The 27542-nt window shown below is 53.0% G+C and overlaps 1 protein-coding gene and 1 long non-coding RNA gene across 2 annotated transcripts in view; one reads left to right on the top strand and one right to left on the bottom strand.

The window, feature by feature from the left end:
• Positions 1–27542, top strand: part of PTPRS (protein tyrosine phosphatase receptor type S) — a 139194-nt gene that overhangs the window by 31669 nt on the left and 79983 nt on the right. The window contains exon 2 of the mRNA XM_086862922.1: positions 19647–19814. Coding sequence (XP_086719048.1) covers positions 19727–19814 — 88 coding nt within the window. The 5' untranslated portion in view covers positions 19647–19726. The remainder of the gene's footprint in view (positions 1–19646; positions 19815–27542) is intronic.
• LOC147649391 (uncharacterized) lies at positions 72–7370 on the bottom strand. Its single transcript, XR_015279226.1, has 2 exons — positions 3637–7370; positions 72–3562 (listed from the first exon to the last, which is right to left on the bottom strand). It is a non-coding gene; the product is annotated as an uncharacterized LOC147649391 (long non-coding RNA).

Genomic DNA, 27542 nt, shown 5'->3' with positions numbered 1-27542 from the left:
GTTAGAGAAATGTGGAGTGTTTACCTTACTTTACAATTTAAAAAGCCCTAATAAAATACACAACAGGAGTATTAACAATGAAACTATTTTGAGGATTATTAAGCTATTATAAAAGAATGGAAGAAAATCTGCCTGGCATTATGTTCTGTGCCAGTAGATATTTAAATTAATGCCTTCCTATAGCAGCTCCTTTAGAAATCTTTAAGGCACTTAATCATCTTCAGTGAATTAGATACTTGGTGGTGTTAAAAAGCTCTTCAGCATCCTCCGCTCATGGAGCACGGGAGGAAACTGAGGCAGAATGATTTGGGCAGCTCATTCACCGTGGGGAGGGTAAAGTGGGGGTTTGATTCACACGGTGTGTAATGGAACATGGCCCTGTCCAGCAGTGCCTGGGAGTGCTGGATCGTGTTCCGTTCCTCTTCCCCAGCTGTTGAGGAGCACGGCCGTGCTGTGGGCACCAAGAATTCCTCGTGGATTTGCCTTTTGCCTGATGGCTGCTGTGGCAGTATTTACAGCTCTGCCTGTACCCGTCTCAGGGAGGCCCATAAACCCTGATATAATGGTATTTCCTTGTAAAAGGCAATTTGTAAAGATCTGTCTGTGGGCTGCTGTCACCATATCCATGGGATTTATTTCCAGTTTATTTACGGTTTGTGCTCATGTGTATGCAGCTCTTCTTTCCCATCATAATCCAAAACTTGATTGTCCCTTGGACTTGACTGTCACTTGCAGCATCAGCTGAGCAGGTCCCTGGGCTGCCTCTCAAGCAGGTTGGTTTTTAATTTTATTTTCTGTTTTGAAGGATAGAGAGGAATGTGTGTAGGCACTGCATCAACCTTGGCCTTGGGATTGGCTCCAGGGAGCTGCAGCTGCCAGGCTCCTGTGAGCAGGGCAAAGCCCTCGGCCTGGGGCAGGGCCCCTGCCCCACAAAGGGCTGTATGTGAAATTCATGGCTGAGATTTAGGCTAATAAATGATTTCCCGACTTTGATGGTGCACAAATTCTTTGGCTTAGGAGTGTCTGATTTAAGGGGTGATTTCTCCCTGGTCTCTCCAATCTGTTTGTGATGGGATCTGGGGACTCTTTACCTGTTCTTACAAGTCCTGATGTAGGAGGTCAATACCTAGAAGTATTCATTTAAAAATAAGGTTATGGCATCCAGCAAAGGGCTTCAATGCTTTAAATGACTTCAGCTACCAAAATTTGGTGTGTGCTCAAGATTTCTACTTGCTTTCACTCCTAACGATCCCACCTAAGAGAGAGGCTCAGCTCTTGTCCATGCTGGATCTTCTTGGTGGAAGTCAAAGCTCTGCCTTGAAGGGGAACAGGCACAGCAGCTGAGCTGGGAACAGCTCCAGGATCTTCAGCATCGAGGTGCAATCCCTGAGCAACCCTTGAAACAGATCCTGGCACAGCCACGCTCCTGGGCAGGCATCTGAAGAGCTGCTGACCCAGGGGTGCTTTCTTCAAGGAACAGCTCAGAAAAGGGACCTGAGCTGGTGAATTCCTTTGGTATGTGGAGGAACACGCTGTAGATATTCTGAAAAAACCAAAATCAAATGGGAGAACAGGTAGTGGAGCTCTTTGAAAGTTGTTCAAAGAGACTCTGTCAATGTGAAACTCCTATTTATGTTTTTTTTCTGCCTCCTCTTTTCTTTTGTTGATACAATCTTGGAAGTGGGAGGAGGATTTACAGAAATGCTTGTGTTTTTAAGCTGCTGCTTCAGACACCTTTTTTCCCTTGTAAACATTGTGTAAGAAGCCAAAAAGAAAAACAGAAAAGTCCTTATTGGGCCATCTCTCTAATCACTCCAGAACCTGAAAATCAGCTTTGTCGTGGACTGTGTTGCAAATGTGTCCCCACAGATGCACCAAGGACAGACCTGTGGAACCCATCCTAATCTTTAAACCAGTCTGGTGACTCCTCTGAAGGTCTGTGGGGACAGAGCAGGGGCTCAGCACCGCCAGGGCTCTGCAGGAGGCACCTCCAGACTCCTCTGGTCCTTCTTCTGGTGGATTCACCAGCCTCTGACGGGGAAGGATTGTGTTGGGGTATTGAAGGGCACATGAGGTCAAGGGCAGAGGAGCACCCAGCCTGTGCTGGACCCCATCAGGACATCCCCCAGGCTGGTGGTGAGGACCAGGGCAGCAGAGGGAAGGCAGCCGACGCTTCAAGAAATGAAAGTGTTTTTAGAAAGTTTTCTGCTGCTGGTTTCAGCGAGAGCAGCAGCACTCGGGTGGTGTGAATGGTGCACAGACCCAGCACACAAAGCCAAGGGAAACTGAGGAAGGTGTGAATTTACTGAAGGAAGCACCAGAAGCTCTGTGGATGCTGGTTTTTCTCCTTCAGGTGCTCTCCAGTTACTTGGAGGTTGTGTATGGGCTGAGCAGCCTCAGGAGATGGAGCAGACTTAGATTTTCCTGTAAATTAACAAATGAAGGCAGAACCTGTGGGGTCCTTTGGCTTTTCCTTCCCTGCCTGGCTCACGGGAGCTCCATATGTGCTTTGGCTGCTGGGCGATGCTCGAACAAGCTCTCGCTAAAGCCGTGCCAGCCCTGGGTCTGCAAGGAGCTCTTCAGGAACTGTTTTTCTTGGGGATTTGCATGGGTTTGGCTGAACTGTTTGCAGAGATGCAGGAGAGTAGGGAAGAGGGAATGGGGCAGCTTCGCTCTGTGGCTGGGCCATGGATCTGTGCTGGCAGGGTCACCGTGCTGCACACGCTGGCAGGCAGCGAGAGCAGGCCATGAAGGACTTAATTACAGGGAAGGATGTGGAAAACTGAAAGGCAGCAGGGTTTGCCCAAGGACATGGGGTGCTGGAGCTGGGCTGGAGCTCGGCAGCTCCGGTTCTTGTGCTGGAGCACAGTGTCCAGGCTGGTGCTCCTGCCGGGAAGTGGTTTTGGTGTCGATTGCCAATACCTTCACCTTCATTTTTCTGGCTGTCAAAACATCTGTAAGGGCCTGGAGGACTTGAGCTCAGCTGACTGCTCTGGATGTCTCTCCCTGGAAGCCATGGAAAGCAGTACTTGCAGTCCTGTTTGAACTTGCTAGCTGACAAGTTAAAAGGTTGTTTTGACCCTTCGGGATATTTTTTTTTTAAAAAATATTTCTTTCACCTTCCTTCTTCCAACTTTATGAGAGGGCCAAGCCAAGAGCTTTGTACCCAGCAGCAGGAGTGTAATTACAGCAAGTCTGGGCGAGTGACTCTCCCCCAGGGCTGTTTCAGAGTTGGGTTTTGCTTCTCATTTCTTTCCCTGCCCCTGCTCCTTGTTATTGTTCTGTCCCTCCACCTCTCCATGCCCATGTGGTGCCACAGGAGCCGCAGGACCCCGAGTCCCTCATCCCCCTCATGCCCCTCATCCTGCGGGCAGTGCCAGGTCTGTGCCACTCATGGAGCTCCGTCTCCGCTCCTCTGTGCCATGTTTGTGCCCTGTCCCTGCAGTGTCCCAGGCCGTGGTGAGCAGTTCCCTGTGCCCCAGTGTTCTCCCCAGGATGAGCTGCAGGGTCGATCCCAGCCGGTTCCGTGGTGCCCCGAGCCGAGCGGTGCAGGCCGGGCACGCTGCAGTGTGTGGGGAAGCCAGGCACGCTGCAGTGTGTGGGGAGGCCGGGCACACAGCAGTGCAGGCCGGGCACGCTGCAGTGCAGGCCGGGCACACCGCGGTGCCTGGGGAGGCCGCGCTGTGGGGACGTGCACACCTGAGCAGGTTTTGGAGCTCAGCTTCCTCCTGGTCCCTAGCCACGTCTCTCGCCCCAGGTTTCTCTCACCCCAGGAGCTGTGCTTGGAGCTCTGTTGGCTGCTGGAGCATCGAGTTGTGTCTAAGACCTGTGGCATCAGCACCTCCTCCTGCACCTGGGAAATGCCCTGCTTTGGAAGGGCATTTAGGAATTTAGGAACCTTTCCTTTAAGGAAAGTTCCTAAATCCTCCTGGGGCTGGACTGCAGCCACAGCTTGATTTGTTGTTTTCTGGGGAAAAGTCTTTGGGGTCTGATATTCCCCTGTGTGAGTTTCCATTCCCCTGTGCCTTTCCATCTCATCTGGAAGCTGGATTTGTCTTGGAATAAACTGGGTGCAACTCCAGATTGGTTCTGTTGGGAGAGCAGTGATCATTAAAGTCCCTTAATTCTCAATTAGTCTGTCTACCCAAGGCTTTAAAATTGGTTAGATAAAGCGCATTAGAAGTTAAATCTGAATTAACCTGTCCTTGCACAGGCGACCCCTGGAACCCCAGTGGCAGCAAAGCTGGTTCCCGTTGGGGCAGCCCCTTCCTGGGCCAAAGTGGGAGCATTTGGGTGCCTTCCCCTTGCAGGACACCCAGCACAGCAGGGCTGCTCCTCCTCCCATGGCTCAGCCCTGCCGTGCCAGGGTATTTTTAGAGAAGATAAGAGTGGTGGCAGGAGAGAGGTCTCCATTCCGAGGCACTTGGACTCTTTAATTATGTTTTTGGTCTAGAAAATTATATGGTTCCTAGAGCATAACTGGAGAAGACATGGAAGGTAATTGCACCTGTGGGTGCAGATGAGCTGGCTCAGGCAGAGGCCGTGTGGAGTCCAGGGTCAGTGGGAAGAGGTGCAGGGAGAGGGGGAAATGGGCTCCTTGGACTGCTGGAAATTTGCCCTGATGTTGCACCCTGGTTCCTGACAGCTCATCCTCTCCATGGTGCTTATGGACACCCACAGCCCCACAGAGGTGGGGACCAGCCCTGGGAGTCACCCCACTGCCATTGCTCCTGCATTTTGGGGACAGACCTGCCCTTGGGCCCTGCCTGTGTTTCCACAAAAGCTGTGGTCCTGCTCACCCCTGCCAGAATTACCTTTTACCCACTTGGAGCTGATTTCAGCACAATTGCTGACTTGGCTTTATTGGTTTCTTCCTTGTCTTTGGAGCCCTGCCAGATGTCCTTGTGGCCTGTAAATTCTGCATTCTTTGTGTCCATTATCAGTGGTACATCCTTCTTTCCGAGCTTTGTTAGCCTCCCTCCAGGTCTGAGATCACCAGGAGCATGTCCAGCCCTAAACTTTAACAAGGCAATTCTACCAACAAGTAATTTGTTTTTCTAACACCTGGATATCACTTAGGGCTTGTTTGCTACTCTGTTTCATGGATTAAATCTCCCTTTTTGTTGATTAGACTTGAAAATATACAAAGACCAAACATCAAAGAACATTCTCACTTTAAGAAAATTTTATATTCCGCATTTTGCAACACCTGAGTGCAAAGGCCAGTCCAGGTTTTCTGCAGATGGTGGAGATGTGCCCCTGCCTTTGGCTGGGGTGTGCCCTGACCTGCACTTGGCTCCACAGGGAGGAAAGACATTTAAAAAGTGTTTCCACTTTCCTGCCTTCCACCCTGTGTGTGACTGGGGAACCTGCAAGGACAGCCTCAGTTTCCTCTGCTTTTCCTTCAAGCGGCCTTGATTTCCAGCCGTAATCCAGACGTGCACCATGTGGGACATGGGCCTCTTGCCTCTGTGTGCTGCCCAAAATCATGTTCCTGTTCCACAGCAGAAAGGGTAAAGCAGGACCATTTTCTTTTCAGTGCTTTATTTTAATACAGACAAGCTTAATATTTGGGGTGTGCTTTTCTTTTAAAGCACTCAATTTAAAAACCCCTGAAGCTCTGCGTTGGCAGTTTTCTGCGTGTCCCCACATTTGCATGGTTCCCTGTGATTGCACAAGGAGGCTCCTCCAGGTGGGACCTCGTTTTTCAAGCACTTCCCACCCCATCCCTGGAGTCCTGATGTTCTTGGGATCTGGAGCCTGTATTTGGGGCGAGTCCAGCCAGCCTTTGCTTGAGAGGGAAATCAAAGGTCTTGGTGATGGGAGGAAGCCTGACAGCTGGAGCTGGGAGATAGGAGAGGGACTCTGGAGAAAACAACTGGGATTGGATAAGGAAATTTGGGCTTCAAATCCATCTCCAGCTGCAGTTTGTGGAGAAGTTTTGCAGAGCCTTCCCCCAGCCTCCCTCCTGCGGTTTAACCCTCCACATGGCCGAGTGGAGAGGGAGGATTTCCCCCTCCTTCCCCACGGTTCCCAGTATAAATACATGGAGCAAAGCCGCCAGCTCTGTTTATTGAACACAAATAGAAGATAAAATAGTGGAAAACTAATTTTTTCATGCTCATTGGTGGGAAAGATTAAAATTATGCAAATCCTCGGCAGCGAGCTTGGTGCAGAGATAAGGGGATGTTGGAGTCAGCTGGCTGCCTGCTAATTCACTCATTGAAAACGAAATGAGCAGGAAAGCTGCGAGCGGCGTCACCGGCCCCTCACGGCGCTGGGATTTCTGTGCTGGGAGGAAGCTGAACAAAGAAAACCCTTTTTTGGAGGCGTGCAGGATCCATGCTGAGATGCTCAGCCCGGAGTCAGGTGTCTGCCCAGTGCCTGCTGAGCTCTGGGATGCAGCACCTCCACCTTGGCCAGGATGGACCTCCACTGGTGTGCCATGACCTGAAATCCCCCGACGTGGTGGCTCTGGGGCTCAGTCAGGTGAAATCTGTCACCTTGATGGATTCCATGAGCAGAGCAAGGCTGGAGTTGAGTGGGGAGCCAGCAGATGTGAGCGGTGCTGGTGTTGGTGCTCTGTGCTGCAGCAGGGTGGCTCTGGGGGGCTGCAGGAGCACAAGTGGCTCTGCAGGACACTCACTAATGCACAACAGGGGGTTCTGCGAGGGTCCCTGGATCGGGGCTTCCCCCCAGCATCCCAGTGCTGCCCTGGAGGAACCAGTGCCCACCTCTCCCAGCCTCCTCCCCCGGACTCGCCTGCTTTGTAGTGGGAACCGCGTCTTGCAATTCCCCACATGGGCACGTTAATTAATTTTTGCAAAGCAGCAGCGCTGAGGGGTTTTCCCGGGATGAAAGGCCCGTGTGTGCCTGGGAAGGATCGGGGTATGTGCAGATGTGTTTGTGGTCAGGAAGAAGCGAGTGAAGCCGCATCCCATCGCCCTCTGACTCTGGGTCTGACTCAGCCCTGAGGTTTGGCTGAAGGGAACGCAGCTCCTTCAGAGCAAACTGAGCCTCTGGTGCTGGAGAGAATGAAGTGGCATCCCTGGAGGGGTATTAGGGTGAACAGTGGGGCTTTTTGTTCACTTTGCTGCTCGCTTTACCCAGTACAGGCTCCTTAGGCTGTGAATTTATTTCTTGGGATGTCTCAAGATATTCCAGGCATAGGGGAGACCAAAATCCCTGACCAACCAAAACCTTGCAAAGCAGCTGGAGCTGCCGACCATGCAAAGGCACCCAGGAAATGATGACGACTGCTCATTGTGCTGGGAGAGGGACCTGGTGCCAGCGAGTGTTTTTGGAAGGGCTTGTCTCACTTCCTGTCAAATCAATATTTATTCACAAATCTATTTGTTTGCTTTTGTCATTGAAAACTCTTGTGGGCTTTTTTGTGTGTGTGTGCGTTGTTTTGTTCCCCTTGTGTATTTTTGGCTGCACAGTGCTGGCGAGAGGGGCTGCCACAGCTTTTCCTGGCTCCAGTCGTTCCAGCTGCTGCTCCTAACCCGTGCTTTTGAGCCTCTTTTGTAAGGTGGGATCTGCCTGGCAGCTCTCCTGTGCCTGGGCACGGCTTCCTCCCCACTCCCCGTGTGCCCCTGGGCTGGGTAGGAAGGGATTGACCTTGGTGAACATGAGCAGTGTTGTTCCATTACTGTGTCATGGATCACGGTGGGACAGGGCTGTGTGGAAGAGATCAACTGCCCCCAAAATCATAAACTCACAGAGTGCTTTGGCTTGGCAGGACTTTAAAGCCTGTGCCACCCCCTGCCATGGGCAGGGACACCTTCCACTATCCCAGGGTGCTCCAAACCTGTCCAGCCTGGCCTTGGGCACAGCCCCAGGGCTGGGGCAGCCACAGCTTTGGTCCTGTTTGAGTTTCCCCATTCCCACCAACCTTCCCCTTCATGTCTTTTGCATTTTGCTGTGAGTGAAACAAATGATGGCTGGAGCTTCGCCCTCCCTCAGCTGCTCTTCTGCTCTCCTCCTCCATCCCCTGACTCATTCCTGGTGCCCGAGCTCATCCTCTGCTATCTGCTCCCTCCCTGCCTGGGCTCTCACCTCCAGCTGGTTCATTCTGGTGCTCAGTGGGGATGGGGATGGGGCTGGAGCACCTCTCTTCCCTCCAGGGCTCTTGGCCCATCCCTTCACCCCTGCCCAGAGCTGCAGGATGGGGACGGTGCCGTGACAGAGCTGCAGGTGGAATAAAACAGGGACTTTGAGAGCCAGCACCTGCTGTGCTCCAGGGTGTGGGGAGAGCTCTGCCTCCTCCTGGGTTTGTCTGCTGAGCCCCATAGCTGGAATATTATTTATCTGCCCCCAGCCAAATCACGCAAAGCTAAATTGAGCTGTGGCAGGCGAAAGTGTGAAGCGTATTATTAGGAACAGGGAGCTCTTGTTCCACAGCTGCTGCTGCTGCTGCCGTTGGTAATTAATGTTTGAGGAATTGCAGATCTTCATTAGGAGAACAATTAGATTAACGAGAGCGCTCGAGCCGAGGCTGTAGTGGGAAAGGGCTGGGGGGAGGCTTTAAAAACAAAATAAAATCCCTCCCTGGCACCCTGCCTCGCTGCTCCAGAGGCATGCTGATGCTCTCGGAGGCTCTGGGATGAGACTGCTCTGTGGCAGGCACTCACGGGCTGCTGCTGGGGAGGGGCGTGGGGGCTTCATTACGGGGAGGAAAGAAGCGACCCATGATTGCCATAAATATTTCAGGCAGCCCAGCACCCATCGCTCGGCCACGGCACAGGGTTATTAGCAGAGAGAGCTTTGGGCAGAGGCTGCTCAGGGCTCTGCAGGGTCCTGGCCTTGCATCGTTAAAAGCTTTAATTGGTGTCCTTGTTGCTGGAATCACTGACCCCTTCCAGGCAAGAGCAGCCTGGCCACGAGGTATCACCTGCAGCCCCGGGCTTAATCCAGGCCAGTAAACAGGCCTGAAGCCGAGGGATTTAAGATGCTTCTTAATAACATTCTTTCAGCAGGAGTTGTTTGGGGGTCCTCCCACCCCCTGCTTTCTTCCCTGTGCCCTGCCTCATGCTGGGTCCCTCAGTGGACCTGCAGCAGCTTTGCCCTCACACAAGCAAGGTGCTCACAGCTGGCTGATGAGCAGGATGCAGCAGGAATTCACTCAGGATAAATGAACCGTTTAGAGAGGTTGTAAAATCACAGAAAGTAACCACAGAAGGGGGGTTGGAAGGTCAATTAGTCCCTCTCGCTGGCCCAAGGCAGCACCAAGCGTTTGGAAGTCGTTGGAGGCAGATGCATGCCTGGCCTTCCCAAAAACCTGCAGTGGTGCTGTTCCCATCCCCAGCTGCTCCCTGGGCCCTGCCTGTGGCCCCACTGCTGGCTCAGCCCCACTCAGCCTCTCCCATGGGGCTCCAGCAATGTCCTCCCGCTGGGAGATGCTTCAAGCCCCCCTCTGGACCAGCCACACCGTGCCCAGCTTCTGGTGGAAGGCACAGAATGGAGGCTTTTCCTCTCTTCTGGGTTTGGGAAATTCAGCCACAGGAAACCGTTGCTCCCCAGCAAGGTGGGAACCCCTGAGTGCTGCCAGCAGCTCTGAGCTGGGATGGTTCCACCTTCCAGTGGGAGGTGTCCCTGCCCATGGCAGGGATGGGAACAAGAGGATCTTTAAGGTCCCTCCCAACCCAAACCCCTCTGGGATTCTGAGGAGGAGACTGTGGGTCAGTTCCTAAAAGCAGAGAGAGAGTTGGGTACAGGGTGTTATAAACCCCAAAGGTGTTGGGGGGGCTCAGCTTCCCTTCACCCCAGCCCCAGGAGAAAGCTGGAAGTTTTGCCTTTCAGGGGACAGCAGATTTCTCCCTTCGGTAATTGATGGGGACAAAAAAGTTGCATTTCCTGGCGGCTCCAGATGGTGCAGTGACAATAAAGCCATTTTCTGCAATATGGTGGCTTCTGTGTGTCCGAAGGAGAGATTTGCTGTTGGAGCCGTTCCTGTTTGGCTCGGTGCCCCTGAAGATGGACGAGTCACTGGCTGGGGGTCGGGGGCCCTGGGAAGTTCCTGCAGCCCTGATGAGCAAGAGGGAAAGAATCTGCTGATGTGAGGCAGTGCTGTGCCTTGCCCTGCTGGAAATGGAGGACACACAGCACCCTCCTCCCTGGCCTGTGGATGGTCCTCACCTGCCCAGGAAATATTATTGCATGTTTAATTCATGGCTCTGCAGAAACATCGCCATGAATGCTCTGACGGCCTCCTCAGAAAAATCTCCCTGCCTGATCCTTCTGATGACTGACTGCTACAAAGACACCGAGATGCTCTCAGCAGCTTGTCAGGAAGAGCCCTTATGCTGGTTTAAAGTAAAACATGAAACGACGTGCCAGGCAGGTGGAGGCTTTTTGAGTGTTGGGTGATGGGAAGGTTCTCCCACGGTGCTCACAAGCTCCTTTCCTGCAGCCCGCTCCAGCAGGGACATTATCAATCTCCAAACGCTTATCAATGTTTTCAGGCACCTCTGGAGCATGCCTGGTGTGCCTGGGCTGTGCATGGGCTGCCGTGTCCCAGGCACTGGAAGCTGCCAGCTCTGGGCTGGGAGCTGGAGCAGAAAGGGAGGAATAGCAGATTCAGGAGAAGTGAACTAGCTGGGTGAGATCAGGCTTCAGGCAGGAGCTGCAGCACTGGCAGGATGGTGTTAGTCCCAGTTCCTGCCCAGTTAGCAGCCCCTTAGTTTGTGGGAGATGGAAATGGCAGCAGAGCCCTGCCTGGCCGAGCCGCTGGGCTCGGAAGCGCCCCTGGCTTGTGCCACCTGGGGGTTCTGCACTTTGCTGTGGCCTGTGGGGCTCCAGTCAAAGCGTGAGGGAATTTCTGGGGGCGCCTGCTGCAGCTGGGGCTCTCTGCAAGGATGTGACAAGAGCCAGAGGCTTCCCCAGCCAGCCAGCCCAGAATGAAATCAGAGGGAAAGCAAGCACAGAGCATGGACGTGGCTTCCTGACCCCGCTGCTGACCTTGAGCACTGCAGCCTAAGACTGTCCAGTCTGTTCTGGTGTCTACTGGTCTGCAGGGCTCCACCAGCCCAAGCAGTGACCCAGCATCCTCCCAGCTTAGCTCTTAAATTCAGATGAGATCACGACAGCAAGTGATGGATGGGGTTTTTTCTTTCTCTCCTCCTTTCATAATCTCCCCTGGCTGGTGGGTCTGAGACACAGGATTCCTGCCAGAGCAAGGGAAGGGATTTGCTCATCTTCTGTCTTGCAAGCTCAAAACCAAATCCTCTTTATGGAATTTAACCCCCTGTGTTGGCTGGCAGGGCTGGAGCGCCTGGCACATGGGAAGGGCGTGGATGCTGAAGGAGAAGGCAGGGTGAGCTCCAGAGGGGAGGCCCAGGGTGGCACCAAGGGCTGGTGTGGGCAGAGGGCAGCTGCAGCATTGCTGGGCTAGGGCTGTGGGAGCTGCTGCGCTGCCCCATCTCCTCCTGGGGAAGGCAACATTTCCTAATAACCTTGATTAGCTTTCCTTGCTGGTCACTAATCAGCAAGATGCAAGCCGTGGTGATGAAGGCAGCTCTGCGCCAGGGACAAAGAAAGACAAGCCTCTTTATCCTTCTTACTGCGGCTCAGCATCCCGGCCTCGCCTGCAGGAGGATTTATTTGCTGGGGTGGTTGTGTGGTGCCCTCACCCTCCCACTCCTGTGTCCCTTCCCCACTGGAGCACAGCTCTGCCTCTTCCACGAGGTGTGAGGAAAGCAAACAGCTCATCAGCTGCCACAGCGATTTTCACTGACCATCAAATAGCAATTAGGAGGAACTCTGCGTGTTTGCTTCACTACTTTTAGTTGCTGTCATTTGTTTTCCCTGATGAGCAGAGTGCTCTGCCCAGGGACTGCAGTCCCGTGGCATCTCCCAGCCTGGTGCCCAGGGATGTGCAGACAAGAGTGGCCATGAGGTCCACAGGCTGTAAAAAGGAAATTTATTTATTTTCTTTTTTGTTCCCCGAGGCTCTTGGCTTGCCTGTGGGCTAGGGGTGTTCCTGGGCTGGAATTCATGAGAAAGGAGGAACAGTTCCTCTCAGCTATGGGGGACCCTAAAGATGATAAGCAGGGGGTTAATTTGTCTTCTGTCTTAGCATAAATCCAGACCAATTTTGTCACCTCCATGGAAGCCTCTCTGAGTTCCCAGTGGGCTGGGAGGGAGCAGGGTCCTTGCCTGTGCCTGGTTAAAGTCTTCCAGGTTGTGTTTAGAGAGAGTTTTGAATTTTGGTTTTGGTGTGAGGTGTGTGCCTGCGTGCAGTTTGGGGATTTTTTTTGTTATTTCACTCATAACTCGTATTGTTTCTGCCTGGGGATCAAAATGAGCTGTGCAGAATCCTGGTGAGGCTGGGGCTGTTTGTGCTCTGCTCCCTGGGGCAGTGCCCTGGAGGGAGCAGCAGGAGGGTGCCCCTGGCACCCCTTGCCCAGGTGCCGCTGCCCTGGTGCCATTGCCCTGGTGCCATTGCCCTGGTGCCATTGCCCTGGTGTCTCTGCCCAGGGGCTCTGCCCTGGTGCCCCGAGGCTGCTCCGAGAGGAGCAGGCGCTGATGGAGACACAGAGGGAGGCGATCGATCAGTGATCGATCAGCGATCACCGGTAATGAGAAGGTCATTCTTGCGAGGGCTGGTGACATCCTACACCCGTCCAGCACTCACAGCCAGAGCTGATAAAGCACCCTCATGTTCCTAATTAACTTTCTTGAGTGCTTTTTCTTCCTTTCGATTTTTCATCTCTTTTTTTCCTTTGCTGGGGCTGTGGCTGGTGGGAGATGCTCTGCTTGTGCTCCAGCAGCAGGGGAGGAGGTTTCCCACTCGTGCTCCTGCCCAGAGCAAGGGATCCCTGTGGGGCAGGGACTGACCTCCCGGGCTCCTGGCCTGGCTGCTGGGGCATCCTCAGGGGATGGTTTGCACAAGGCTTTCTGATAAGAACCACCTGTTCTGTGAGAAACCAGTTCAAGTTGTCCTCAGAGGGCTGCAGAAGATGTAGGAGCTGGAGGAGGGCCAGGTCTGTCAGCAGGTGAGCTCCTGTCAGTGAGGAGCAGCAATGGGCTTTGCCCCCCTGCTTGCAGGGTTTGGGGCTGCAGGAGGGGGCTGCCATTCCCTCCTGCTGAACACAAAGGGAGTCCCTGTGCAGACCTGGCAGAGCGGTTTGGAGGGTGGAGAAGGTCACAAGATGCAGCAGCATCCAAATTTCTGTGTGAAGGGAGCAGAAAGCCAGAGCTGGAGGGATTAGCCTGGTCAGAGGGACTGATGCCATCTGGATGGGCTCTTCCCAGTACAGGTCATCTTCATGCCCTGCTGCAAGGCAGGAGAGCACTGGTTCCTCACTGTTGAGTGGTTTTCTCGTATGTTCTTAGTTGGACACAGATGTGAGGCCAGGCAGTCTTTCCTCCCCAGGAATGTGGAGCTGATCTGAACCTGCATTTGATGTCAGAAAAAGGCTTTTCCTTGACTTGGGCTCCAGACATGAGAGAGGCTTCTTTCAGTTTTGTTGGTGTGGGCAGCAAAAGCAGCTGATTGTTTGGGCTCTTTGTTGAGTTTTTATCTCTTTTCCCTCTGCTGTGTGCAGTAACCCAGTGGCAGCCATCGGCCCAGGTTGGGGTGCAGGTGCTTTGGGAGGGGGATGCTGGTGATTATAGCACTGCTTTCTGTCAGAAGGTGGTGTTGGTTCCCCTGGCTGAGCAGGGATGCTGCAGGACATGGCTGACTGACAGTTATTTTATACTTTTATATATTTATATTTTCTATTTACCCGGCACTGTCAGTGTGCGTGGTGAGCACCGGGATGCAGTCTGTGCCCCAAGGAGCTCCCAGTCTGTCAGGCAGCTAAGCTGGGGCTAATGATGAATGACTTCCTAAATAAATAAATAAAGCTCAGAGGCAGGGGAAAAAGAAACGTGAAGTATTACCCTGAACCACACGGCAATTTAGTTGACGATTTCTGATGCCGTCGGGCGGAGATTGCGGTGGTTTGCTGGGAAACGCTGAAGGATGGGGTGTGCTTGTGTGGGAGCGAGGGGAAGGGGATGGGGAGAGTGGTCCTGGGTCAGATCCTTCCCTTTGTGCATCCTGGAGGAGAGCCCAGCCCTGCAGAGAAGCCACATCTCCTGCTCTGTACCGGCCCAGGGGATGCTCCTGGGATTTCTGCTCGTTCTGGTGCTGCCTCCGTCCGGATTTTCAGCCGGGGGGTCCTTTGGGGTCCTCCCTCAGCCCCCAGGGTGTGGATGGGCTCCCCCAGCAGGGTGCAGCCAGGCCAGGGGAGCTGTGCTTCCTCCTCCTCCTCCTCCCCTGGCGCTGCTCCCTGTGGCTGTGGCGCTGCCCCCGCGCCCTGTCCGCGCTGGGCTGCACCTGCTGAACGCTCCTGGCGCGTCCCTGCCTGTCACAGCTGTCACTGCGGGGCAAAATTAATTCCTGCTGACCATCCTGACCCAGCTGGAGCTCTCCCATCTCCTTTCTCCTGCAGTGACCACAGCTTAACCCTCGCTGTGCCAGCACAGCCCCGGGCAGGGAGCAGCAGCTCCGGGAGCACCCACGCACCCGTGCCCCAAAATGCCCCTTGTGCTGCTGCTCCACACACACGGGAGGACCAGAAATGCCACAGGGGAGGGACAGGGAGAGAGGGGGGCTGTGTGTGTGTGTGTGTGTACGTGCAAACACTGCGAGCTGTCTGAGTGTGCAGCTTCCTCTGGTTTCCCACATTGTAAAAAGGGATAATACTGTCATATTAAAGCACTTGGAGATCTGGGGATGAAAAGCGGCGAATAGGACGGAGACAGTCCTGATCAAAGCTCTTTTTTTCCTCCATCTGTGTTTGTTTCCCCATGGAAGATAATACTCTGCCTCTTTCTTGTAAATATTTTTTTAAGATCTAAGTAACTCCATGATAGATAAACAGCCATGCTTCACGCTGAAGGATCTCTGCTGCTGCTCTAATTGTGTTTGCCAAACCCCTGGCCTGCCTTCGGGAGTGGCTTGGGGAGCTGCATTTGAGACAGAGGAGAAACCGTGTCCAGCAGCTTTGGGCTGGAAGGCACTGACTTGGAAATGCTCCCTCACCTCCCCTTTTTTTGGGCAGGATCAGGCATCTTTTGAGATCTGCACAGCTGGTGGAGCTTGGCACCTACAGCAGCGTGAGTGTGGCTGCCCCATCCCTGGAAGCGCTCCAGGCCAGGTTGATACCTGGGGACCCTGGTCCAGTCACTGACATCCCTGCCTGTGGCGAGGGGGTGGAACCAGGTGCTCTCTGAGGTCCTTTCCAGCCCAGCCCATCCTGTAATTCCATGGTGTGGCTGTCAGGGCTCCAGAGCACGTTGGCATCTCCTCGTTCCCCAGAGGTGCCCGGGTGGGCTCCTGGGCCAGCCCCGGCCCTGCTGAGGCTGGGTTTGCCAAGGACAGGGGTTTGGAGAGGAGCAAGCTGGAACTGTGGGGCAGTGAATTCAAATTTCATCTCTGCCCTCCCCAGGGGAGGTGACAAATGAGCTGGTGGTTGTGCTAAAAGCTTTTCTTCCTCGCTTTAAAGAGGTTGCTGGGAGGAAATGAAGCGACCCACTGACCTCTGTTAATACGCAGCACAAACGAAGCTGGTGCTGCTGGAAGGAAGAGCCCTCAGTGCAGCCCTCTGCCTGCAAGGTGTTTGCTTCCATTGATGTGTCTAATGGGAGCAATTCTCCCACAGCAGCTGCTGAAAATGAAGATATTTAATCATCTCCTAGATCCAAGTGGAACTTTTAGCAGAGAATTTCTTTAAAATCACCCTTCTCCTTTTCACAGGCAGGTGAAACAGAAAAGAGGCACAATTGTGCTTTTTTTTGTGGTTTTTTTTTCCAAGTTGTCATATTGTAATGAATCTGAAATGAATACATGGTTCCTCCCTCTTGGATTTTTTTCAAATGCAGAGCAAATGTTTCAATTACCAGCTCCATGGGGGCTAAGAACAAGTAACATATGGCAAAATGTTGTGCAGACAGGTTGTGGACTCCCCATCCCTGGGAGTGTTCAAGGCCATGCTGGAGGGACTCTGGGTAGCCTGGTCCAGAGGAAGGTGTCCCTGCAATTGACAGATTGGAGCAAAAGGATCTTTAATGTCCCTTGCAACCCAAAATTTGTGTTTCTGTGAAAATCCACAGTTCTGACCCATCCCAGTGTCTGTCACTGTGCTTTTAGCAGCATTTCCCTCTCTAAGCAGTGAGGACCAAGGCAGCCAAACCCCTCCTGCTCCTGTATCCCCTCGATACTCAAAGCAGCTTAAGGGAGTTAGGTGTCCAGCACCCTCTGAAATGGGAGTTGCTGGGGGGAAAAATCTTCAAAAGCATCTTAGCAGCTTAGGTTAAGTCCCTTTGACTCCCGGGGGAACTTAAGCTCTTAAGAAATGTAGGTGCTTGTGAGCATTTCACCCTCTGTGCCTCGCTCCCCTGGGTCCCTGGCTCAGTCCTGCTGCAGGAGCTGCACTGGGAAGCTGCTTCCTGCAAACACTTCTCACTTTTATTATTTTTAATAATGCCCTCCAAGACCCCGTGCTCGGTGCTTACAAGCTGCACACATGGCCTTGCTTAGAGCTGGAGATTAGGCAGCACACAAGAATGAATGTCTTACAGGAGCTCTTTTACTGTAAGAATTAATCTTATTCCTGAAATGTGACCGTATCTAGCACAAATCTGACCCCACTGGGGGCCATGGCTTCACTTAATTGCATTCTTTAGCAAGGATTGAGGTCTATTAGGTGGTTTGCTTGTGTTGCAGGGGATCCTGTGCCAGAGAATTTAGTGAGGGCTTGCAGGTCCGTGGAGCAGCACAGGAAAAGTGCCATTATGCTGGCTTGGTTGGTGCCAGGAGCTTGGCTGGGTGCTCAGAGACAGGCAGGGGTGAGCAAACCTGCTCCAGAGAGACAGACAAGGTAAGCTGTGCCCTGAGGAGGGGAGAGGATGGGTGACAGAGCCCTTGGGATTTGAGCTTTCATCAGAACAATTCCCACTGGATTTCAGCCTCGTGTGGCAGCTGGGTTCCAGCAGGCAGGAATCGTGCAGGGGATGAGTCTGTTCCTATTGCCAGGGCCCTCCCAAGGAAGCAGAGCAGCCTCTGCCCCAGCCTGTCCTCCACATCCGCAGGGGAGCCAGGTGGGTGACATCGGGCTGTCCTGAAAATCCCGTGTGGGGGACAGCCAGCGACGTACCTGCTCTGAAGGATGAGTTGCTGGATTGAAGCTGACATATCCTAATATCTCTGCCAGCACTTTCTGTCTCCGTCAAGGGCTCGGGAAGCACATTAGCACCGGAGCGGAAGTGTCACCCTCTGGCATCTCCTTCTCTAATCTTGGAGCTGTTGCTGCATCCCCGTTACCAGACCTTCTCCATCGGAGCCCATCATGTGGCATGGAAAGTGTGCTGGCTGTGGGGTGCTGCCAGGCTCCTCTCTCTGCAGGAGGAGGAACATTTCCCTGACATTCTGCTCCATCCTGGGGGGACGCTGGGGATGTGCTGCAGAGTGGCTCGCAGCTGTGGAGGATCATTGCTGCCGTGTTCAGGGAGCACACGGGGCTCAAAGAGAGGTTTGGGGGCATTTTTGGCACTGGCAGGGGTGGATATACTGCTGTGATAAAGAAAAATAAGAGCTTCTGAAGTGGTGACTGGACCAGTGTGGTTTGTTGGATTTTTTTTTAATAGAGGCACCTAAAATAGTTGGGTGGATTCTGGCTCTCTCCAACGCCAGCCTTGCTGGTGGGAACGGGAGCTGCGTGACTGAAGGAGGAAGAAGAGAGAGCCAGGGAGCTGCAACGTGGCTCCATTTGCTGTGCTGGCATGGATGCCACATCCCCAGTTTAATTAACTGTTCCCATCACAGCTATTCACCATGTTCCCACTCTCTGCTCGGCCCTGACAGCAACAAAAGAAACCCCAACGCGTTGTTCTGTGCCCTGGAACCCTGCGAACCCCGCACTAGGGCTGGCTGGAGCCTCTTTGTGTTCCTCTAAGTGTGTCTAGAACAAACATTTGAAGAGATTCCCAGTGATGGGATTCAGATTTTTTTCTCTTTTTTGTTTCAGTATTTATGCTCGTTTTCCATGAGCCGGCACTGAAGCACGGTGGATCTGGGCTAGCACAGAGCACACAGCAGAGGCTTTGTAATCCTCAAAGTGCAAGTCCAAAGCTTCTCTCTGAAAAGTTGTTCTTTAGGGCAGAGTACATATGGGGACTTCTTGTTTATCCTGGCTTTTCTTTTAATTCTGCACAGTTCAGCCTTGGAGAGTTAATGGGACAGAAAAAGATTAAAATGCCCCTTCACACTGCCTGTCCCGACGGTCTCCCACCCTGATGTGTGTCAGAAAGCTTAAACAGCCTCACTATCCCCTTAGTCCTGTCAAAGCCTTTGATCATTGTACAATATCTCCTACCTGGCTTTCCTCCAAAGGGTGATAAACCCTGGGTTTGATTTCTAATTGGAGTAACGATAGCGGGAAGGAATCTGTCAGATCTGAGAGCGTCCTTCCACAGCTCCGGCCCATTATCCCGCTGCTCAGCGTCTGGCTGATGGGAAACCTCTGAGCTGCTGACCCTGGGAGGAGGTTGTGGCTGCAGCTTTCACTCTCTTTTCAGCCCTTCTGGGGCAAATCTCACCTCTGGGGCGGTGGCTAGAAACACAGCTGCTTAATGCCATTCCAGCTTTGCACAGGGATCAGGATAAAGCTGTAAGCAGGGAGCTCTGCTTGGAGCCGGGAGCTGTCTCCATGGAAATGTGCTGGCAGGGTGAGGGGAGCAGGCTGATGCTGAGCTGGATCTCCCCAGCCACAGCCCTGCTGATCTGCTGGTTCTGTCCTGCTGCCACGTTCTGCCACGTCCAGGGCAGAGCTGGTCAGGAGAAAATCTCTCCCCCTCCTGTGGAGGCTGCGTTTGCGTGATCCATCAGGATCGGCTGTGGCACCCCTGCTCCAGGTGTTTGTCTTGGGGGAATCACACCCTGCCTGGGCACACGGATCCTCAGCAGACAAAATGGGACCCAGCAAAGGCATCTCCTCTTTTATCTGCCCTCTTGGCGGGGATTTGTTTCCGTCATTGCTGGGTTTTTCATGTGTGAGGTTTCAGCTTCGCTTCTTCACCCTGTGCTTTTGTGGAAGAATCGCCCTTTCCGAGGGTCCCTGGGCCCTGTCGGGTCAGATCCCTTCACACCTCATTGCTCGGTGCTGCTCAGCCAGCGCTGCCTCTCCTGTGCTGGGGAGGGAGAGAGCCTGATGGGTGTTAAACTCCAAATATTCAAACATAGGCTGTGGTGGTGCCTCGACCGTGCTTCTCCTCCCCGTGCTGTGCCTCCCTCCGTGGCTGCACACGGAGACAGCCCAGCCCTGCCAGGCTTGTGCCCTGCCAGGGAGCTGGGCTTCCATCGTGGAGCTGGAGCTGGCCCCTGGAGCTGGGCTAAACCCCATGGAGCTGGGCTCACCCCATGGAGCTGGGCTCACCCCATGGAGCTGGAGCTGGCCCCTGGAGCTGGGCTAAACCCCATGGAGCTGGGCTCACCCCATGGAGCTGGAGCTGGCCCCTGGAGCCAGGAGGGCTCGCTGCTGCCCTGGGGAGGGTGCCCTGTGTCCCTGCAGGGACCGTGCGCTGCAGGCGCCGCTCGGGCTCTGCTCGGCCGCTGCCCACCTGCCTCCCCCTCAGAGCTGTCCCTTTGTGCTCCACAGGTGCTGACAAGGCTGGGGAGACGCTGCAGTTCCCACTGAGCCAGAGCCTTCCTGGCTGGGGCCGAAGGCCTTTGCAGAGGATGAGGATCCTTCCCAGCCCTGGAATGTCTTCGCTGGTCTCCCTCGTGAACGTCCTCTCCGTGCTGCTGATGGACTGCCTTGCTGAAAGTGAGTGACTCTGCTGTCCCCCTGCTCCTTTTTTCACCCTTCTCCTTTTCATCGTTGAGGAAGTGAAGCTCAGTACCTGATGGAGTGTTTAATTTTCCAACATCCTTAACTTTCCACTAGTGCCTTCCTATTGTTCCCAGCCCCGCCTCGGAGGGACACAGGGCAGCTGGATCCTCACAGCCTGCTTTGAGTTTCAGCTTTCCCCCAAGGCTGCCAAAGAGATGGGGAAAAGGGAGGGAGCTGCCTGACAGCTCTTGCCAGAGCCTTCCCCCACCTTCTCCCGGCCCCATCTCCACCCAGCTCACCCCTATTGTCCTCTCCTGCTACTGCCTTTCAGCATCTGCCAGACACTGGTGACCATTGTCATGTTACTTTCTGGGGCTGGATTCCAAACAGCATTTCAAGAAAGAGTATTATGTTTCTCCTTCCCCTGAGTGAACCAGTTCCAGTTCAACACAGTTTTTATCTTTGCTGCCTTTCAATTCCTGCTTTAAAAAATGAAAAGGGGAAGGAAAAAAAAGGAGTGAAAATCTTCAGCGACTTGAATGTAATGTTCCTTCGACATGAAGGCTGATCGCTTGGGATCAGTGGGGAATAGACTTTTCCAAGCTGTTTGAATTATGACTTTTTTTCCTCCCCAGCAAAGCTTCTTGAAGCTGGTGAGAGGGCTGCTCTGGTCAGCGTAGCCCTTGACAGCTTTTCACGTAATCGCTTCGTTATCGGGGTTTATTACGATGATGCTCACTGGGGATTGAATGGATCCACGACCTTTTGTTGCTGGGAGATGTTTTTGGAACGGTGCTCTCTGTCCTCTCTGCAGTAGGCAAGTGGGGATGTATTTTCCCTTGCCTCTCTCCTGAGTTTTGCTGGGTTCATGCTTAATCCGTCTTTGCAGAGAGAAACACTCATGTGCAGAAAGATAATGTTTTCTTTTATTGTTTTTCGTTTCATAAGCCTGAGAAGGGAGCTGGGCTCCAGGAGGTTCACGGTAGGGTGAAGTGCTGGCTGTGGGTGTCAGTCTGCACCTCAGATGGCACCACTGGTGTCCAGACAGACCCACAGCTTCGCTCTGAGCTGTCTTGAGTGGCAGCAGCAGTGAACTGCAGCAGGGAACTGCCACAAGCCTTTTGCCCCAAGATTTATCCAGGGTCCTGCTCTGGTGTTGGAGCTGATGCTCTTTGTGAGCACCCAGAGTGCTCAGTGCTGCTTTGTGGGCTCAGGGTGGCTTTGTTGGAGTGTGAAAGTGGGCACTGGGAATCTCCGTTCCTGGCTCTTTGTGCAGTGCAGTCAGGAGTGGGGAATCAGTGGAAATCTGCAGCTCTACAGCCTTTCTGTATGAGCAGAGCCCTGATCCATCCCCAGTGATAGCTGAGTGCTCTGTTTGAAGTCTGGGTGTGCAGCCAGGCCGGTGTGTTCAGTGCTGGGAGTGGGCACGGCAGAATCGCAGCCTCCCCAAATCCTGGCTGGATGACCTCAGTTCCCTTGTGCTTTCCATTTTCCTGGGAAGCAACAAACTTACTGTCTGTCCCTCATCTCTGGGGTGGGCAGTCCCATGTGCTGTCTGACTGCTGCAGAGCCCTTTTTGGGGAAAATGTGCCCTCAGGAAGGGCTGGTGCTGGTCAAGCACAGAATGCACCAGTGGTGTGGCCTGAGCCCTACTGAAATCTGTCACTGCTCTGCAGACACCTTGCTGCTTGCAGCCAAGTTTCTCTCTCCTGTAGTTCTGCAGTGTCCTTGGATCCTGAACTATGAGGGTTTGTGCTTTTTTTCCTCTGGCTGCTCACAGATGTCCGTGCAGGAACTTTGCAGGTTGCTGAGACGTGGCTGCTCTTACCTGCTTGTTGTGCAGATGTTGGGCCAGGTGTTGTTGCTCCTCTTGACCTGTGGAGCATTCCAGCACCGCCCTGCCCTGTGCCCTTGGGGATGCTCCCTGGTACCAGCTGTCTGAGCTGCTCTGGAGCTGTTGCTGTGCCTGGTGAGGATCAGTGGGCAGGGAGTCGATCGTTCCTGCTCTGGAGGATCCCGAGTCCTGGGAATCTCATTTTGGCCTGTAGCACCCGAGCTGCTCTGTGCCGCTCCCCGCTGAGCCCTGCAAACAGCAAACAGCTTTGTGTGTCACAGCTGCAGAGGCTGTGAGGAGCTGTCACAGTTCTGACAATGTCCTCTCCCATCAGATGGCCCTGGGCTCTGCCACATTCGCGTAATCCCTTGGCCGCTCTCCACGCGGCCGGCGCTCGCCACGGCGCTGACCCCATTTCCTGCCCCACTTCTCCCCAGGCCCTGCAGCCCCCGGGCACACGCTGCTGGTGCCCTCCTGCCATGGGAAGCCCAGGCTGGAGATGGGAAAGCCCTGGGATTTTGGCTTTTGGAGGGCATCACCCTCCCAGAGAGGAGCGGATCCCGGTGTGAGCCGGGACTCGCCTCCTCTCCCAGGGCAGCTCTGGAGGAGCTGCGGCCTCTGCAGTCAAAGGACCATTAAAATACTTCCCTTGTTTCCGAGGCTAATTGATCTCAGTCAGTGATTTAAATCTTTCTGTGGCAGGAACATTCTATTTAAAGGAAACTGCCATTTAAATTAAAAACCCAAAGCACCACACTACTTTCTTCCTGCTGTTCCTCCTTGGGAAGCTGAAGAGAACAATAATTGAAAGGTGTGACATAGACATGTTCTTTCTCTTTTTCTTTGGTTGCATATGGGCATTTTCTTTGTTTCTTCCATATGGTCAAAGGCAGCCATGGAACCAGAAATTACTAATTCCATTATTATTTTCAGTGGTGTCAATAGATGGAAAGTATCATCCTTTTGTTAAGGATTCTGCTGTTTGTGTGAGTGCCATGAAGTGGCACCGCTGCAGGAAGTTTGGGGAGGCCTCCCCAGGAGCTGCACAGCCAGATGTGCCCTCAGAGCTGAGGGGAGAGCAGGCACAGAGACAGACAGGGCCTGGAGATGAGTCTGGGGAGAGGAACAGTTCCCAAATTGCTGATGGAGCTGGGCACACACCGAGCCTTGCTGTTTGCTGTTCACACACCCAGCCTGAGCCATAAAGGCTGAAACATCTCATTCTGTGAGGGCACAGAGGCAGCCCCAGGGGCTGGGCAGGGCTCAGGTGCCCCTGCCCTCCTCTGCCACCCGCAGGAACAGCTCCGAGTGCTCCTCAGTCGCACATAAAAGCCATTTACTGCATGGAAATGTGGCCATTTTTCTGACTGGAATCAGCATGCTCGCTGTTTTCAAGTGGATTTTTCTCATTGATTAAACCTTTGTGTTTTACAATAGCACTTTGCTAATTGGCACTTTGCATACACAGAAGGCTGGTGCGTGGCTCTCTCCACCCCAGCAAAGATTTAAGGGCAGGGAACATTACTTATTACTTACGTTTCCTTCCTTTATAAATCACGGTATAGAACCCTTACTAGCACACTCTGAAGTATTACCATAAATAATTAAATCTAAATTGCAATTGACAAAATAACAGAATAAAGCCCCTTTTATGATGCATTACCCTGGCTTTCTTTCCTTTTAATTGCCCTTGCTCCATCATTAATTTGCAGAACACAGTCATTCATGGGAGGTGCATGTGAGGGGGGTCTCATGCTCCGTCAGCATCCCTGGGGCTGGCAGGGACAGCAGCCAGGTCTGCACCGTGTGGGACTCAGGAGATGATGGAACACGTGATGGGATGGGAGTGGAGCTCCTCTAGGTGCACGTTCAGGCTGTGTTTCGGGGAGCTGGTGCCTCGGTGAAGGTGTGGTGTGGGAGGTGTGTGCTCTGTGCCAGCAGGGGCAGGAGCTGGTGCCTGGCAGCACGGCTGGCTCACGGGGATCCAGAGCAAGGAGCTCCCAGGTGTGTCTGCCTCCTCTCCTGCACGGTCCCTCCCGTGCTCTCAGCCCTGCAGGATTAGCCCCTGCTGCTCCGCTCTGAGCTCGGGGGTCCGGGCTTTGATCTGCTCCTGGCCGAGACAGCAGCTGTCAGCTGAGATGGCAGGAAAAGTCAAGGAGGATCCATCTTGGGACTTGATAGACACGTTAAGTCGACATCAGTGGGAAGGAAATCTCTCCATGGTGGGGGAAAGCTGCTCCAGTTTTAGGTGTTTGAGATGGATCCGGGACAAGGCAGCAGCCCAGGAGAGGGAAGGTTCGCAGTGTGGTGAGGCTGAGCTGTCCCAGTCTGGGTCACAGACCCTGATTGTCCAAAAAGGACAGGGAGCCTGCAGGGCTGAGGAGCCAGGGAGATGCTGCAGAAAGGCTTTTTTCCCCTTTGGTGGCTGGGCTGGAGAGGGAGCATTTGTGAAGGGGGAGAATTTATGAACTTAAGGTGGGAGCACAGAGGAAGTTTTGTTGAGGAGGTCGATTGGAGGGTGGTGGAGTTTTCACTTGGAGTTGCACATTGTCCCTGCAGTGAGTGGAGTCTGAGAGAGGAGATGAATCCCGAAAAGGTAGAGACCACTGCTTCCCTGCCCAGCTCCACCTGCTGCTCCTGCTCCTTGGCAGCAGTTGCCTTTGCAGGCAGGGGACACCTCCCTGTCCTTGTGGCTGCACTGCCCTTTCCTTCGCTGCCTTCTCCGTCTGCCAGCTGCGATCTTGCTGAGGGCTCTGGGCTGGTTGTTGTCTCACTCAAGGACACCGAATTAAGCTTCTATGTCACCTTGTTTAAGTGCCTGATTAAATTAAACCTTGCCTGGCTGGATCAAGTGATGTATCTCTTTTCTTTTTTTTTTTTTTCTTTTTTCTTTTTTAAAGATAACTCAAATTGGAAAGTTTGTGTCTTCTGTAGAACCCAGAGAGGAAATAAATCATCTGTTGAAAGAGCTTCCTTGGGGGCAGGGGGGCTGTCACTTCCCAGGTCCCAGCTGTGCCCCCACTGTGAGTGCTCCTTAGATTAATCTCTGCTGAGGAGCACCTGGGGACAGCGGCAGCCACGGTGCTTGGGACCCAGCCATGGGTGTCTCCTGCTGAAGGATCTGTTCCCAACCAGAGGCTCTTTCTGCTCAGCTTCATTAGATGGTTAAGTTAGGGGAAAAGAGCATCTGGTTGTTGTGTAAGCAAGTGGCTTGTGTGAAAATGTCACCTGCAGAGGATTGGGATGGAGGAAATGTCTGTCTTCATACCTGGATGCCAAAACTGGGGCTGTTTCTCTGTGTCAGGCTTTGCCAAGAAGACAGGACTTCTTTCTTTATGACTTTTCCCCTTGGTTGTCCTTTTCACACCAACAGTTCTTGCACTTGCTGCCAGGAAGGATGGGATCTTTCCAGAGTCTCTCCCAGGCCCTGGGTCACAGCGGCTTTTCTTCTGTCTGGCAGGGTCTCTGTGCTTGTGTCTTCTCAAGACCAGCCCAGTGCGACTCTCCTGGGTCACTAAAGGGACTCTGTGAGGGATTCCTCCTTTTTGTGGCCTGGCAAGCCCAGCATTATTCTTAGAAGTCAAGCAGAGTGTTTCTCAAGGACGCCCGACCAGAGGAATGTCGTTTCTCGTGCGTGGGATGGAATCTGGGCTCGAGCTGGCCTGTGAGACACAATCTCCCAAGAACAGTTTTATTTACTCTGCCACTCTTCCCCTCCAGTCAAGGATGTTCTCTTGCAGCATAATTGGTCCCAGTTCCCACCTTAGAAAGCTGTGATGTTCTGTGCACTGCAGCTGCCTTTAATTTTTTGGGGATTGTAAAAGTTCATGAAAATAGTCACGTTTTACACCATCTGCTGTGTGTGAGGAGGAAACCAGCTACGGGCTGCAGGCCAGGGAGTCGAGATCCTCCCTCCGTGACTGCACCTTCCCAGCCCTCCTTCTTTTTGCCTCGATTCACTTTTCTGAGCAGGGGCTTCTCTTGCCGTGTTGTTGGGCAGCCTGGTCACCCCAGAGCTGGTTTGGTGACACCACCCTGTTCTCCTCCTGCAAACCCCGAGCAGGGTGAGGGCTCTGGCAGCAGTTGCTGGCCCAGGGGCAGCCAGGCTTCACTCTGGAGGAGCAGAGCATCCTCCACACCCTCAGCAGGATGTGGCAGCGATCGCCACTCGCCCAGACCAGAGGAGTGCCAGGAGAGAGCAGTATAAAGATATTTTGGATGTCTGCTGCTTCGACTTTGAAAGGGAATATTGGGATGAATGATTTAGAGCGTTGACAGGAGGGACTCTGGGCTGACCTGTTTTCACAGAATCGCTGCATAGAGAACTCTGAGCATGTCCTGGCCTGGTGGTTGCAGACATGAAACGCTCCATGCAGGCCTGGTGGAAACCAGCGCTGCTCGTTTCATCTGCAATGCACCCAGTCATTTCTGTTTCCTTTTGAGGCCGAGAGGAAAAGCAAAGCTTTAAAGAAGGAAAAAAATAAATAGAAGGAGCTGCAACTGGTTTAGCATTCTACAAAGTTTCTCCGAGTCCTCCAAATCTTTAATTGACTCAGGAGCATAAAATTGAGAAGGGGAGAGAGTGAGAGAGCGTGCGAGTGGCGCGAGTGATTTGAATAATTTATTGTCCTTTGAAGTTGCAAGAGAAATTTCAGCTGCCTTGGGGAGTAATTTCTCCCCATTCTGAAAGGGTTTCTCCTTATTTTAAACTCATTCAGAGGATGATAGTTTTGCATTTTCTGCATAATTAATGAGCACAGCTCCCCCCACTCTCACACAACCTCTAAAGAGTGGTGGGGTGATGAAACTTGGTGGTTTTTTTAATTAATAAAGTAAAATTAATTTGACTGTGTCTTCATCCTCACTCACCTCTGTTGGAATCCATGGATTTATTCATAAATTAGTCTGAGCATGCTGCTAGGAGTGCCAACACTTACAAATCTTTAGCCTGGACTTTGATTTGTTTGGATGAATTTCTGAAGAGATGGTGTAAGGCTTTTTTCAGTTCAGCTCTTAAAGATCACCTTGAGACTGGCTCCAGTGATCTCCCAGGGAGCCAGGAATATCCTCCAGCTCTCATTTTCCTTTGTCTGTCTGTCTGGGGAGGATCTGCTTGATTTTGAGGGGGCTTGTGTGTTTTTTTCTGTATGAGTACTATGATACACCCCTTTTCTTCTAAAATCTGCTAACTGTGATTAATTCAGTAGCTGCCACTTGAGGCAGTGAAAGGGAGAGGGATCAGATAGGAATGGTGTAAATGGTGATCTTTTGAAAATAACCCAAATTCTGGGCTCTAGGAATTGCACCTTACCCTGCTCCTGTAGACCAAGAGCCTCCTTCTCCTGCCTGAAGGAGAGGAGCAGTAAGTGGAACACAGCTTTTATTTACAGAGTAAGAGAGCAGAGCTTTATCAGAGCTGCCCGTTGGGATGGGTGAGGGAAGGGACGTGGGGAGCTGAGGTGTGGGAGGAGGATCTCTGTGGAATGGCCACACAAGCCCCTGTCCTGTCCCATCGAGCAGTTCACATCCCGTGTATCGCTCCACGTGCCCTGTCCCTTTGTGTAGATCACAGCTGGGAGAAGGTTTCCTGGGCTGTATCAAGGTGCCAGTCACTGGAGCTGGGGCTCATCCTGCTTGCCATGGAGAGAGGTGGATCCTTTCCATGCACAGGGATGTGCACGGTAGCCTGGAGGAGTCCTGTCAGAAGGGGATGACTTCATCCCAGCTGCTGCTCCCATGTGATAAGGAACGGCCCCATCCCTGAAAACCAGCAGTTTAAAGAGGCCAGAAGGGAGGATTATGCTCCCCCTCCAGCAGGAAGGATAACGTGGTTTTTCTCACCTTGGATGTCAGAACTAAAAACAGATTTTTGGTAGCCTCAGTCTCCT

This window comes from Cyanistes caeruleus, chromosome 25, assembly GCF_971803275.1.
Source record: "Cyanistes caeruleus chromosome 25, bCyaCae1.hap1.1, whole genome shotgun sequence".
Taxonomy (NCBI): Eukaryota; Metazoa; Chordata; class Aves; order Passeriformes; family Paridae; genus Cyanistes; species Cyanistes caeruleus.
Note: the sequence above shows the minus strand (reverse complement) of the source record. Positions and strands in the feature narration are given on the sequence as shown.